The sequence below is a fragment of the Protopterus annectens genome, chromosome 9.part0 (assembly GCF_019279795.1).
Source record: "Protopterus annectens isolate FY-2018-M chromosome 9.part0, PAN1.0, whole genome shotgun sequence".
Lineage (NCBI taxonomy): Eukaryota > Metazoa > Chordata > Ceratodontiformes > Protopteridae > Protopterus > Protopterus annectens.
Genome location: NC_056743.1, coordinates 503,470,425 through 503,484,964, shown reverse-complemented (window position 1 = coordinate 503,484,964; position 14,540 = coordinate 503,470,425). Strand labels below are relative to the sequence as shown.

Sequence of the window (14,540 nt, the reverse complement as noted above, 5' to 3'; positions counted from 1 at the left end):
CCAACTCAGGTATGGAAATAAGGTACATAAAGAAACCTGTTGGTGAAATGCAAGAGTTCTGGTAGCTGTCATTAGAAAGTAGTAGTGGAGAAAAATGTAAGAGATAAAGAATATGGACCAGGTTAAGATGGGCGATAGTAAAGAAGGAAAAGAAAGCAGCTATAATACCAAAGAACAAGGCATCAAGGCCACTGTACCCGCTTCTGAGAAGTGACTCAGCAGATGGCAGCAGGAAACACTTATCTATATGCAAGGCAAAGGTGGACCAGTATATAAGGTGATAGCGACCCTTTCAGTGATGTTCTTGGTGATATAGATATGGAAGAGAGACGGAACCGAGACACCTACTGCATAGAAGCAGACCGCGAGGTTATGGCCCCCTGTCTTGGCCTGATTAAGGCATCCAAAGCATGCTTGAAAGAGGTGTCTGAAGCAGTTAAGAATCATGGAAAGGTCAGTGAACAAGAATATATTGCCCAGATGGATGACCCGGCAGACTGCTCTAGTGAAATCAGTCCAAGTATAGATGAACTGGTCTTGTGCCTATATCCACCTAGGAATTATATTGCAGATCAGTTTAATGCAGCTAAAGTTGCTTCTCTTTTGAAGAAAACATTGGACAGAGTAGGGATGAGCCACATGTGTCCTGAATCTGAGAACAGCTGGGTACAGTTTCTAAACAGAGCAGTTGATCATAACATGGACAAAGTCAAGGAGTTAACAGCAGCCTCTGCTTAGTTTCTGTATTATCCTTTCATGCAGATGGGAATCAAGAGCTGGCAGGGAATTTCTGGTTGAAAATATCGGTAGCAGAGCTGGTACTGGAAATCGATGACGTGAATAATAGATCTTTGTGCTAAAAAATGTTTAAAAAAAATAGAGGGAAGTAAATATTGTGGGAACAAATAGCCAGGGAATTGTTATGCCTAGCTTGTATAGGCCCTAGGGCCGATAGCCTAGTACCAGCCTATGAACCTATAATCATTCATAAGAGATGCCAGCAACAATCTGTTCTCCAGTTCACATAACAACAAAGGCAGATGGAAGGCATACTTCCAAGTGCTTCAGAATGAAGAAAATCCCACAGATGCATGGTGCCTCATACACAGAATATAATGAAAAAGGAAGAAAAACTCACTATAGAAGAAGTAATAACCAAATCCAAAAGTCTGGCAAGTGATTCTCTGTACTCTGACTGTGTCTCAAGAAACGGGAACTCCGTGCCACTTTCTGAATGACAAATTGAAATGATAGATTACTTTAAAACCAATCTAGTCCAGCACCTGACAAAGGCATAGCTTCACACCTGTGAGACTGCAGCTTAATTGTTTTCATACATTTTTTACAATTACAGAACTAAGCATTTATGTTTCATGTAATGCGTTCTTTTCTATGATGATTATCATATGTAAAATAAACCTTCGGTGTGTTGAGTGTTGTTGGTTAACTAATGTAATCCAGATACCTTGATTATATCCTTTACGTTGTTTCTCTGGAGCTTTTCTCCCTGGGCCTGCACTGAAGAGGAGCTCATGCGCAGCTGGACTTTCCTGGTCAACAAAATCCAGAAATAAATAGATAAACAGCACTAAAGAAAACGAAGTCAGGGAAAGCAGCAGAGGCAGATACTGTTACATAAGATACTATCAAGAGTTCTGCTGAGACAGAACAGAAATGGTTCCCGATGGTACTATGGTGTGGAGAGAAAGGTACGCCAAGCGGCAGAGGTAGATACTGTTACATAAGATGCTATCAAGAGTTCTGCTGAGACAGAACAGAAATGGTTCCCGATGGTACTATGGTGTGGAGAGAAAGGTACACCAAGCGGCAGAGGTAGATACTGTTACATAAGATGCTAACAAGAGTTCTGCTGAGACAGAACACAAATGGCTCCTGATGGAACTATGGTGTGGAGAGAAAGGTACGCCAAGCGGCAGAGGTAGATACTGTTACATAAGATGCTATCAAGAGTTCTGCTGAGACAGAACAGAAATGGTTCCCGATGGTACTATGGTGTGGAGAGAAAGGTACGCCAAGCGGCAGATGTAGATACTGTTACATAAGATGCTATCAAGAGTTTTGCTGAGACAGAACAGAAATGGTTCCAGATGGTACTATGGTGTGGAGAGAAAGGTACGCCAAGCGGCAGAGGTAGATACTGTTACATAAGATGCTATCAAGAGTTCTGCTGAGACAGAACAGAAATGGTTCCCGATGGTACTATGGTGTGGAGAGAAAGGTACGCCAAGCGGCAGAGGTAGATACTGTTACATAAGATGCTAACAAGAGTTCTGCTGAGACAGAACACAAATGGCTCCTGATGGAACTATGGTGTGGAGAGAAAGGTACGCCAAGCGGCAGAGGTAGATACTGTTACATAAGATGCTATCAAGAGTTCTGCTGAGACAGAACAGAAATGGCTCCTGATGGAACTATGGTGTGGAGAGAAAGGTACGCCAAGCGGCAGAGGCAGATACTGTTACATAAGATGCTATCAAGAGTTCTGCTGAGACAGAACAAAAATGGTTCCCGATGGTACTATGGTGTGGAGAGAAAGGTACGCCAAGCGGCAGAGGTAGATACTGTTACATAAGATGCTATCAAGAGTTTTGCTGAGACAGAACACAAATGGTTCCTGATGGAACTATAGTGTGGAGAGAAAGGTACGCCAAGCGGCAGAGGTAGATACTGTTACATAAGATACTATCAATAGTTCTGCTGAGACAGAACACAAATGGTTCCTGATGGAACTATAGTGTGGAGAGAAAGGTACGCCAGAAGATGACTGGAGAATAAGCATGATAATGCTAGTGCACAAGAACAAAGTGGACACTTACAATGGTGGGCAGTACAGAGGTATCATACTCCTCTTACAATATATAAATGGCTGCAAAGTATTATTAATATATGCATATGCTCATTAGTACACACCAAGATGCTATATGGATTCAGATCAGTATGCAGCACAACCAATCATACCTCTCAAGTGCCCATGTTTTTGCAGAATGTCCAGATTGCTGCCTTATATTTTTGGCCTGCTCTTCATATAATGTGTTTTTTTCTGGTAACTCAGAGGACTGAACTCACTAAATTATGTGACACATTTGAGTTTTAGACTTCAAATCATTTAGAAAAAAACATAATAATGAAAAACATGCTATTTGTATCACTTTATACAGATAGTAGAGAAAACATTGAATATGAGGAAAGGGGGCAACTAAGCCTCATAGACTAGGGACAATGAAATGGCAAGATTCCATGAAAGTTGATTTGGGCAGTCCTGCACTGGTTCAAATCTTGTAGACACTGATAAAAGTAGTGCTCACTAGGACCCAGTGATACAAGCAGGAGAAGTATTTGGACTCTCAGAGGGGGATCATAGTATGTTAAGTATCACAGTTCAGCTCTGAACCCAATGGCTATTAATAATGGACAACACTAGCAAACAGATTACAGGGGAGAGATCAACAAAGTAGCTGCATGCAGATGATATGGCATTACAAGCAGCCTCTGAACATAAACATCAGCATTTAATGACAGAATGTAATACAAAAATTGAAGGCAAATGGGATGAAACTGAGACAGAAAAGGCAGTTGTCATGACAGCAAAAGGGTGAAACCAGGACAAGCTGAAAAATGAGACATAAGGCAAAATAGTTGAACAGGTTAACAGCTTTGAGTATCTGGGAGAGGTGGTTGGGAAGAAAAAATGTCTGATGAAGAGGTTACAATTAGAATCAAAGATATTACAGGCAACTGATACAGAGTGTTGCAGTAGTGTTTGACAGAATAATTCCAAAGGAGTGGAAAAGTATGGCGCACAAAATAGTGCTGCAACCAATGCTTCTGTGTGGAACAAAGATCTAGACAATGAAGGCAGAGCAGTTCATTTCCATTACCTCCAGCTCTGTGAAATGACTGCAGTCGGTGACAGGATACACATTGTGCGGCAGCCAAAGAAATGATGATGTCATAGAAGAAGCCAAAGTTCCTGTCACAGAGAAAGTCATATAAGTGATTTTGTGTGTGTGTGTGTGTGTGTGTGTGTGTGTATATGTGTGTCTATATATATATATATTTATATATACACACACATATATGTCTCAGATGGCATACATAAAGCACCATTAGCCAGCCTTCATTTATCCAGCTATGACAAGAAACCAGAAGTTCAATTTATGTAGCAGGTAGATTCCAAAAGAAATATTTATTCATTCCAAGTTATCCAAGTCTTTCTATTGTTTCATGAACTAAATCACTGCTGGATTATATCTAAACCACATATAACTTTTGCCAGATGTGTGTGTGTGTATATACATATATATATATATATATATATATATATATATGTATGTATATATATATATATATATATATATATATATATATATGTATGTGTATATATATATATATATATATATATATATATATATATATATATATATATATATATATATATATATATATATATATATATATGTATATATATATATATATATATATATATATATATATATATATATATATATATATATATATATATATATATTAAGGATAAGGTCATCAGTCTCTCTTCTGCATGTGTGTGTGTGTGTGTGTGTGTGTCTGTGTGTGTAGTATAACTGTGTATCACAGTCTTGAAGCTCTCATTATTGAAAATTATAATCCTGAGACCATAATATCAAAACAAAATGCTAAAGACCATAATACAGAATGTGCATGTGTGTGTGCGCGTTTGTGTGTGTATATGTATGCATGTATGTATGTATATATATATATATATATATATATATATATATATATATATATATATATATGGTTTAAATGGTAATTTAAAGGTAAAAAGCATTCTAAAATGGAACAGGTAGGATGGGAAATGGAATCTTAACCATTCAAAGGTGTTTATATCATTTGTAACTGTTAAATTTCTAATGGAGTTAGACTTTTAACACGAACAAATGAAAGCGCCCAAATTTTTAAGCTTTGTATGTTTTGAAAGCGACGATTAAAGTTTTCTACTTTAGGTTCTGCCTGTGGTTTAAGTTCCTCCAAGTCCAATGAGTGTGAGTGTGTGTGTGTGTGTGTGTCTACACATACGGGTCTACTACACATGATCGAAATTTCATTTGACTGAAATGCATTTGAATGAGACCATGACATCAAAATTTCAAAATACTGAAAATACTGAAAACTCATTGACTGAATCTCATAAGACTTGAAACTTTAACAGTGCTAAATTTCAACATACTAAATTGTAAACTATATACATGCACACTTACAACACCAACAACTAACCCTTCCAGAACTTAAAAACTACTTACGTATTCTCTTAACAGAAACTTGACGATATAAAACCAAACTAGGCTTGGGGCTACAGCTGCCACACCCCCATTGTGGGTGGCTGTGCCCTCCACACATCCCCTAACTATATAGACTAACTCCATGATCACACTACAGTGGGGGGAAAAGGGCATATACCTTTTACTTACCTTACAGTAGTCTACACGCTGCCACTACTATGTTGAAATTTAGCATTCAGCATTTTGAAAGTTTGATGTTACGGTCTCAGTCAAATGAAATTTCAATCACATGTAGTAGACCGATACATACATACATATATATATATATATATATATATATATATATATATATATATATATATATATATATATATATATATATATATATATATATTTTTTTTTTTTAACTAAGCAAAGAAGAGGTTGACACTACACAGATATCAAAAGGAAAACAACATGCATCCTTTTGTAATCAATCAGTCAATAAAGAAAAAAAACAGTAGTTGATTAAATTTGTCTACAAATTGACAGTTACCAAAGGGATTTTTCATATGCTAATGTGTAAAGTTGAAGGTAGGGACAGGAATAAATTTGTGGGCAGCCCTAAGTAAGGATGGGCAGGGGGTTAAACCTACAAGCACTCACACTGGTGCTGTCTTGTTGACTCTACATTAATCACATTTCAAAATACAAAAAAGTTTCATTTCAGCCTTGCCATGTAATTTTACTTAGTTTTTCTCTGTTTCTGTCATTATCTGTAATATCTATAATATACATCTATATCTATCTAGATCTATGCATATGTGTGTGTGTATGTATACACACACAAGTACACACACACACACACACACACACACACACACACACACACACATATATATATATATATATATATATATATATATATATATATATGTGTGTTAACTTGGAGCAGCTGGCATTTTTTTGTTTTGAATTCTGGCAATGTAAAGGTTCAGTGTTGTGTGATTTCACTCTCTCGTTATTTTGAGTTTTGGTTATGTGAACATTTGGTAGAGTGAAGCAGACCCATACATATATATGTATACATGGGTCTATTTTAGAAGAAAGAGTTTTCAGAAACTTAAAATTCATATTGTTGAGACAATATGATTAGTTTCCAAAAACTCAAACTAAAAAAACAATATAAATCTACACCTCCTGCATATTACATATACCAACGCTGAGATCTCACTATAGTGGGGAAAAGGGTAAATTCCAGATCTTCACTGTGTCATGATGTTCATTCAAAAGCTTTGAGTTTTCAGAAACTTGATCATATTGTCTTGACAATATGAATTTCGAGTTTCTTAAAACTTGACCTTCTGAAGGGGACCCATATATATAAATATATACCATATATGTCTGTGATTATATGGGTGTACTGGATTAAAACATTCAAATGTTAACATTCACATCAACCAGAAAAGTCAACTTTGCATATATCAGCATACTGTTATTCGTGTGCTGAGCAACAGCATCAGTGTTTGCAAAATTAGAACTAAAAACTAAACATTAAAATTTTCAGGGGGGCAATCACCCTTGCACATCCACATCCCATGCTATTTATATATACTAACACCAAGATTGCACAATGTCAGGGAAAGGGCATAGTTCCCAACACCGAGAATTTTGCACTCTCACATATCTGTTTACCATCTGTATTGTTTACTAATTTTTTTTCAACTAAACAGATGTTAACCATACGTGGAACTCACTAAATTCAGATACCTCATTATACTTATGAATATACTTCAGAGCTATAGCAAGGGCAATGAGGGCAGCTGTCCCTGGTACAAGCTTAGGGATGGGAGTGATGAGCAGGTGCTTATGGCATGTGCGTATATCAGCATAAATTAATGCTGATACTGCTTCTGTCACATGGCTGAAGCACTGAACTGTAAGGTGAGTGTGTGCGACTCTAGCAACCTAGCAAGTTGATTGTTATAGTTTTAGCAAGCGGTTGGCACATACATTTGTAGGAGAAGAAAATTCACAGTCCAAATATGTCATTTATCCAAATTTCTGTTTTTTTTTTTTTTTTTTATTTTAGATTAGTGCTACTAAATTTCCTAAATCTGCAGTAGGGTTTAGTGAGTGTGCATAGGGTTTTAAGAATGCAGTGTCTCATAGTTGGCATGCTAATCTAGTTAATCAAAAAAAAATAATAAACTGAGAAAATTAAAAATGTATCTAAGTATTTTAGTAATCTAGTGAGGGCTATGTCAGGATTTGTAAATTTTGTACCATAGCTGTTTTTTCAGTTATTACAGAAAGAATAAACTCTGTTTTGCTGATAATAGTATTTTCCAACAGATTAAACGCAGAGCTTTTTTTTATTTCCATATTCTGTTCTTTCATTGTAGAATTTTTGCTTGTTTTAAAAGGAACTAAATTCATTTCTGAAGGTAGATTTCAGTGGCAGTGTATTGAGTGGGCTGAGTGTAATATTTCTTTTTTTTTAATAAAATGAATGTGATATGCCATTCATATTTTATTTTCTGTTTAAATTTTTCTTTTAATCTATGAATAGGTTTGTGGTTATGGTAGTTCTTTTAGTTGGATAAACGTGTTTCTTATGTGCCTGTTTTCTGTCTGTAGTATGTTAAGTCTCACTAAAGTTTTTAGTGAGTTGCATAAATATTGTGGAAGTAAAGAAATCTTAGTAAATTTGATGCTTACCAAAGAGTGAAAATATATTGTTGTTGATGTGGCAAGAATGTACATAAAAATGTGTACCAGACATACGATTTTACCACAGCTTTTATAATGGTCCACTGTTATTACAGTCAGTGATACCATCCTCATCCCTAACCATTTTCAAGCAAGTAGGTCATATGCCCAGTATGTTCATGCATGGATACTGTGAAGCTCACAGCACTGCCTGTCTGCATTATCGATACCTTTCGCCATGTGCTGTTTCTGGTTATTGATGTGTGTTATCTGGTGGTGGCCATAATGTGCAACCATGAAAAAGGGTAAACATTTTTATTCCTTATTCCAGCTTGTTGAGTGGACATGGCTTCACCAATTGTTGCTTTTAGCAATGGGTTTTCTTGCTGTAGTGAAGAAACCGACATCCTTATCTAGTTGTTACAGAGGGATTATGGGTGAAGATCTGAAAGGCTAATATGAAAGTACTGTGTGTAAGACTGATGCCTAACATCACTTAGGCAGGTCAGTGAGCAAGGGATCCTATTACCTGATCGAACGTTGAGGTTAGCGAATACCTAAAAGTCGATCTGGTAATAGCGAAAAAAACAGGAATGGCTGATTTAATGAAGGGAAATAATTCCCTTGACCGTTATGTGGATTTTGCCCCTTTCCCCACTGTAGAACAATCTTGGAGTTTATATATTTAGTTAGAGGGGTACAGCCCCCCACTTAATTTTGGTTTAAATTTTTTTTTTTTTTGTGGCCAAGGGAATTCATTACCTATGTTAAATCGTCCGTTTGCTGTTTCAATATTTCGATATTACCAGATTGACGTTTAGGTATTCGTTAACCTAAATATTCGGGTAATACAGACGCAGTGAGCAATACCACTGATATTTCCTACTCTGTTGAGCTACTCCATCAGAGAGCTATCATCTCTTGGAGGTGTCATCCTCATCTTGTCTACCATATTAAGGCAGTGACTAGGCAGAAAGAGACAGAATTCCATTACAAGTATAGTGTTTATGGATTTGCACTGTACTGTCTAAATATTACCTCTTTCCTTCTTTGCCTTCTGCAGACACAAACTGTACCAAATAATATATATATATATATATATATATATATATATATGTTTTTTTTTTTTTTTTTTATTAAAAATGGAGATGATTTTAAATTAGGAGGCCTGTCTCATGAGATGAAACACACTCTCCAGGCAGTGTGTCAAGTCTAGTGTGTAGATATCTAGCATTTAAAACTGAAAACTAGATTGTGATACATATGTTTATTAATGTACTGTTTTTTTCTTTCTATTTTTATTTTTTCTTCCTACACTGTCAGATTTGGTGTGGAAATGGTAGCAATGACCTGGACCTAATTCAGTTGACATGCTTGCTGCTCGGTCACTGATAATCATCACGCCTGCCTGCTGCAGGATTACTGATGATCATCAGGCCTACCTGTTTGCAGTGAGAACATGCATTGCACTGTAGAAGCTGACATGGAAAGAACAAGCTTGGCCTCCATGGCAAGTTTTCAGAATGAAAAGGTAGAGGTTTTTTTCTGGGACGGTAGCTGAAATGGGTGTTCATGAGTCACCCTGTGAAGGCTGCCAGCCTAGCTAGTGAGAATTTTGTAGATAATTCTATGTCATTGTAAATATTAATGTAATCCACAGGCTTGTTCTCTCAAATTTAAGAAAACTAAATGTACAAAAACTGTGTTAAATGTTTAACTTCAAAAATGTAACCACAGTGCACTCTGCTGGAAGAAAGCCGTTTGACTATTGTAATCAGTGTGTTAGACTTCAACAGAGGAATGAATATGGTATGTTATATATAAGCAAGGTATTTCATATGGTGTTGTACAATAGTTAGTGAAAAAATTGGCATCCTTGGAATGGGTCTTAAAGTGTACCATAGGTAAAACATGGAGCTGCATAGTAAAGAGAGTCCATTCAGATAAAATGAAGGCTAGAAACCAGTTCTGCATCAGACTGGCCATTATGAGGGCTTGTCCATTTCATTGCATCTGCAATGATCTTGCAGAAGGCTGAATTTTAATTGTTTGTCTGTTTCTACTAACAGAGACAAAGTTCTGCAACAGAGCTGGCATTAAAGAAGGTAAAGAAAATATTAGCTACTTTGCAAGAATTCAGTAAAGGTTGACCAGTTTTGTGGAGTACAGAGAGGAAGCTGTGACTTTGCTCCAGTTGGCCTGTCTTAATTTAGGATCTTGGGCAATGGAGGAATTGGCACAGGGGAAATGGAAGTGAGTTGGTCAGTGTCAAGCAAACCTAGAGGTTCAAAGGTTGCTAACAAAAAGAGTCATCCAGGAAGTCCACGCAGACCAAATCGGATCTGGAACTTACTCAAGGCTCTTTTTAGTTCCAAAGAAAGCAGGGGACTGGAGACCCATCTTGGATCTCAGCAGGCTGAACAAGTCAGTCAAGAAAACAAAGTTCCGGATGGTAACACTGAAGTACATTCTCTTCCTTTATTGGGATAGGACAAGTGGATGTGCTCCATTGATCTCCAGGATGTTTACTACCATATAAAAAAGGACAGACAGTCAGGGAAATATCTACGCTTCTGGCTGGGAGCCAGTCACTATCAGTACAGAACTCTGCCCTTTGGTCTCACTACAGCCCCCAGGGTGTTCACCAAATACATGGCAGTAGTTGCAGCTCACCTGAGGCATCAAGGATTTTGGGTGTTTCCATATCTAGACGACTGGCTCCTTACTGCCACCACTGAGCATCAACTAAACAGGGCAAGGGAATACACAATACGCTCTTGTTCTCAACTTGGGATCACCATAAACTATAAAAAAAATCTGCCTTGTTGCCTTGTCAATATATTGCCTTTATAGGGACAGATTTAGACACATGGACCATGATAGCAAAGCTGCCTCAAGGAGTATTAATGATCCGTCGCCAGTAAAGAATTACAACTGTGTTTGTTCTCAAAGCTCAGAGACAGGATGTCTGGTCTAGAAAATTATTTCTATTGTTATTAAGACAGAGTTAATTACTAGATTTACATGTAAAAATGTCTTTTATTGCTGTGGTTTCCTGGCTCGGTCACTTACAAAGAAATGTAAATTTTGAGTTGCTGTTACCCTGGGAACTAAAGAAGTTATAGAAATGATGTAATGTGAAAATGACTCAGCAGTACTGTGTTACCAATTTAAGACTTTCCCAGAGAGAAAGTGGAAGCATTTTGGATTTTGTCTAAACCTGTTAACAACTCACCAGCACTCTGTCTTGCTGGTAAAATTATTTAGAACTTAGTATTTCTCTTAGAGGTAGATAGAATATAGCCAGATTAGTTTAGTTGTTTTCTATATTTATATCAGACTATCCTGTGATATTGTTTTAAAGTTCCTGTGAATTCTGAATTCTATTATGTCATTATGTTGAAGAAGCATTGTCTTGTGTTTTTATTATTTATTGTTAAATATTTTTAAACTTTTCAACTGTGGCTGTTTTGTGTAGAGACAATGTAAGCTCTTAGAATGCATTGCATGTATTTGGTAATACTGTACCAGCCACTCTAATTAGCCTTCAAGTCTCAGTCACACTTACTATTTGGATAATAATATTGCACAGTAAAATTGGTCACCCTTTGGCCTTATAGTATCTGATATTAGTGGTTAATGGCAGTTCGTACTACCTTACAGTCTGGGCAGAAAGGGGGCACAGCTGGAGAACCTGTGCCAGCCTTCCCCAGAAGTGTCTGTGTGTTTGAATCTAAGTCAAATATTAAAGTGTATGTGTGTCACCTACTTTTGCAAGGACATGAAGCACTGGTTGGACAGAGAGGGTGCTGGAGGTTTTAGCTTGACCACTAGGCTGAGATCTGGACCCTACAGCTGTGTTAGTGGGGAGTCAATGAGGATCTGAAGAGAAAGGGAGAAACCAGTCCCAGACTGACTGTGATCTCTGTGTGCTCTTAAGAGAAATTGTACTTTACTGTGTGTGTACTTGTTATCCTCCCAATGTGCATTCCTATCACTGGTGTTAGTGGTGAGGATTGAGGCTCCTTGATTAATGGGCCAATGCATGGGTGTCTCAAATTAATTGTTTGGCAGTGGTGGGATATCCACATCAAATATTAATTGTTTGATATTGGTGAGTTAGCCACATCACATATTAATTGGCTTGTAGTGGTGTGGATAATGAATTCCTGTAGCTTGTGTACAGTGATCACTGAAGGTGTTTTTGTACTCTAAATCAGCCATGCAGTAAACATTCAGAGTTCAAATCACAATTGTTTTATGTCTTTTGTTAGCTTAGTTAGTCATGGAGAGCAAGCAAGCATGTCAGCAGAGGAGTATGGTAAGATGACAAGGAGCCAGTTGGCTGAGATGTGCCAGGCTAAAGGACTGGTGCATAGAAACCTGACTAAAGCAGACATGATTGAAGCTTTGGTCACAGCTGCATCAGAGAATAGCAACCAGGAGGATGATCAGACTGGCCGTGTAGATGTAGAACACTCAGAGAATGGACAGCTCAACCTTCTTGGAGAGCACTTAAAAATCCATCTGGAGCTAAAGAGACTTGAGTTGGAGGCAAGGTGTTTGGAAACAGAAGCAGCAGAGAGACAGACATCTACAGGCTGAGGAGAATGAGAAGCTGCTATGCCTGCAAGCTGAGGAGAAAGAGAGGCAGAGGCAGCACAAAAAGGAAATGATAATGGGGAAGGGAGTAACTGGACCCCAAAGCACAAAAGGTTAGTACATTTTTTCCGCAGTGTACAGAGGGGGATATTTGATAATTTCATTCATATGTTTGAGAGGGTATGTAAACAGTATAATGTTGACCAAAGGCTCTGGGTATGGTTCATGACCCTTTACCCCATGGTAAAGCTGTAACTGTGCTGTCTAAATTATCTTATCGAGAATTTTTTGATTATACTGCTGTTAAGAATTGTTTGCTAGAATTTTTTAAACTAAAACCTGAAGCTTTTAAGAAAACGTTTTGTGAGCATAGATGCAAGGCAGATGAAAGTGTGTGTGAATAAGTTGTTGAACTAAGCACTTATTTTCATAGATGGGTGAGTGGATGCCAGGTCACCACTTTTGAAGGGCTGACAGACCTTTTGGTGAGGGAACAATCCCTTAGCACTTTGCCCGAGGACATGAGGACCTGGTTTGTTGATAGACAATGTGCTACTTCAGATGAGTTGGGGAAGAAGGGAGATCTCTACCTAGCAAGCAAAGCATCACTGCACAAGAAAGGGACACCCAATGCTGCTCATGAGTCTAAAGGAACCCATAGTGGACACCCCAGACTGCCCCAACAGAATCTACCAGTAGCAGGGAAAGCCACTAGTCCAGGTACACATCCAGGACCTAGAGTTAAATGTTTTGAATGCAACCAGTAGGGCCATGTGGCATACAGATGCCCACAGAGGCAAGGTGGGTAACAAAAGGTGAGGAAGCCAGTAAGTGGGAAAGACAAAATTCCAATAGTAGGCTGTCTTGAGACAACAAGGGTATCAAACTACCACCAGAGGTTATATCCTATTGTAGTGAATGGCAGAGGCAATTGCTAAGAGAGACACAGGCTCTGACATAACCATTGTGAAGCCTGCAATGGTTACAGAGGAGCACTACTTGCCTGGGCAGTTTAGGTTTACCTTGAGTAGGAGGGTGGAAAAGCAAGCCAGCAAGTAGGTGCGTTTGAGGATATCCCTGCAGATGTCCTGATAGGGAATGATTTTGATAATGCAGTACCATGTGCTCATGCAGTTACATGCAGTTACACGCAGTCAACTTGGAGACAAGTATGTGGTTCTGGTAGCCTGGGGAAGACCCAGTCAGACAGCATACTTGCAGCCAGGACTGGTGGGGTGGTTACTTCAGGGAGGTGGCTACTCTGTAGCAGAGAGACTGGAGGTGAGCCACAGTTGCTTGTGGGGGCTGATGATCCCTTGGACAGAGTGACTGCAAGGGCAGAGGTGAGTAGTAGTACACAGGCTGACAGTGAGGCACCACTGTCAGAGGATGCCAGACTTCCTGTGGAAGGGGAGCTAGGAAGGGCTACAAAGATAGAGTTGAGACAGGTTCAGCTGCCAGACCCTACATTAGAAGGCCTGAGGCACGTAGCTAGTGAGGTGCCTGATTCTCAAGGGAAGGGGAATCTGTATACTGGGACAAAGGGTTACTGTACAGAGAGTGTACCCCTGAGGAAAGGCTTGAAGATGAGAGGATACAGCAGTTGGTAGTGCCTAGAGCCTACTGTTTGGTGTTTTTCACCATAGTCCATGATATTCCATTTGCAGGTCATATGGGCATGAAACATACAAAGAGACATATTATGCAGAACTTCTATTGGCCTGAAATTTCCAGAAATGTAACAGGGTACTGCAGGACCTGTGAGCAGTGCCAAAAGGTAGGCAAGGCAGGAGACAAGGTGAGAGCTTGTTTGATGCCTTTGCCTGTGTTGGAGATTCCATTTCAGAAGGTAGCTATGGATATTGTGGGGCCTCTGAGTACCTCAATTTCCACAGGGAAAATATATCCTAGTGGTAGTAGATTATGCTCCAAGATACCCTGAGCCAG

At 38.5% G+C, this 14,540-nt stretch overlaps 1 protein-coding gene across 1 annotated transcript; it reads left to right on the top strand.

The window, feature by feature from the left end:
* Positions 1-318: 318 nt before the first annotated feature.
* On the top strand, positions 319-768 carry LOC122810539 (cyclin-D1-binding protein 1 homolog). Its single transcript, XM_044082120.1, has one exon. It carries the CDS (start codon positions 319-321, stop codon positions 736-738), a length of 420 nt encoding a protein of 139 aa, XP_043938055.1. The 3' UTR covers positions 739-768.
* The last annotated feature ends 13,772 nt before the right edge of the window (positions 769-14,540 follow it).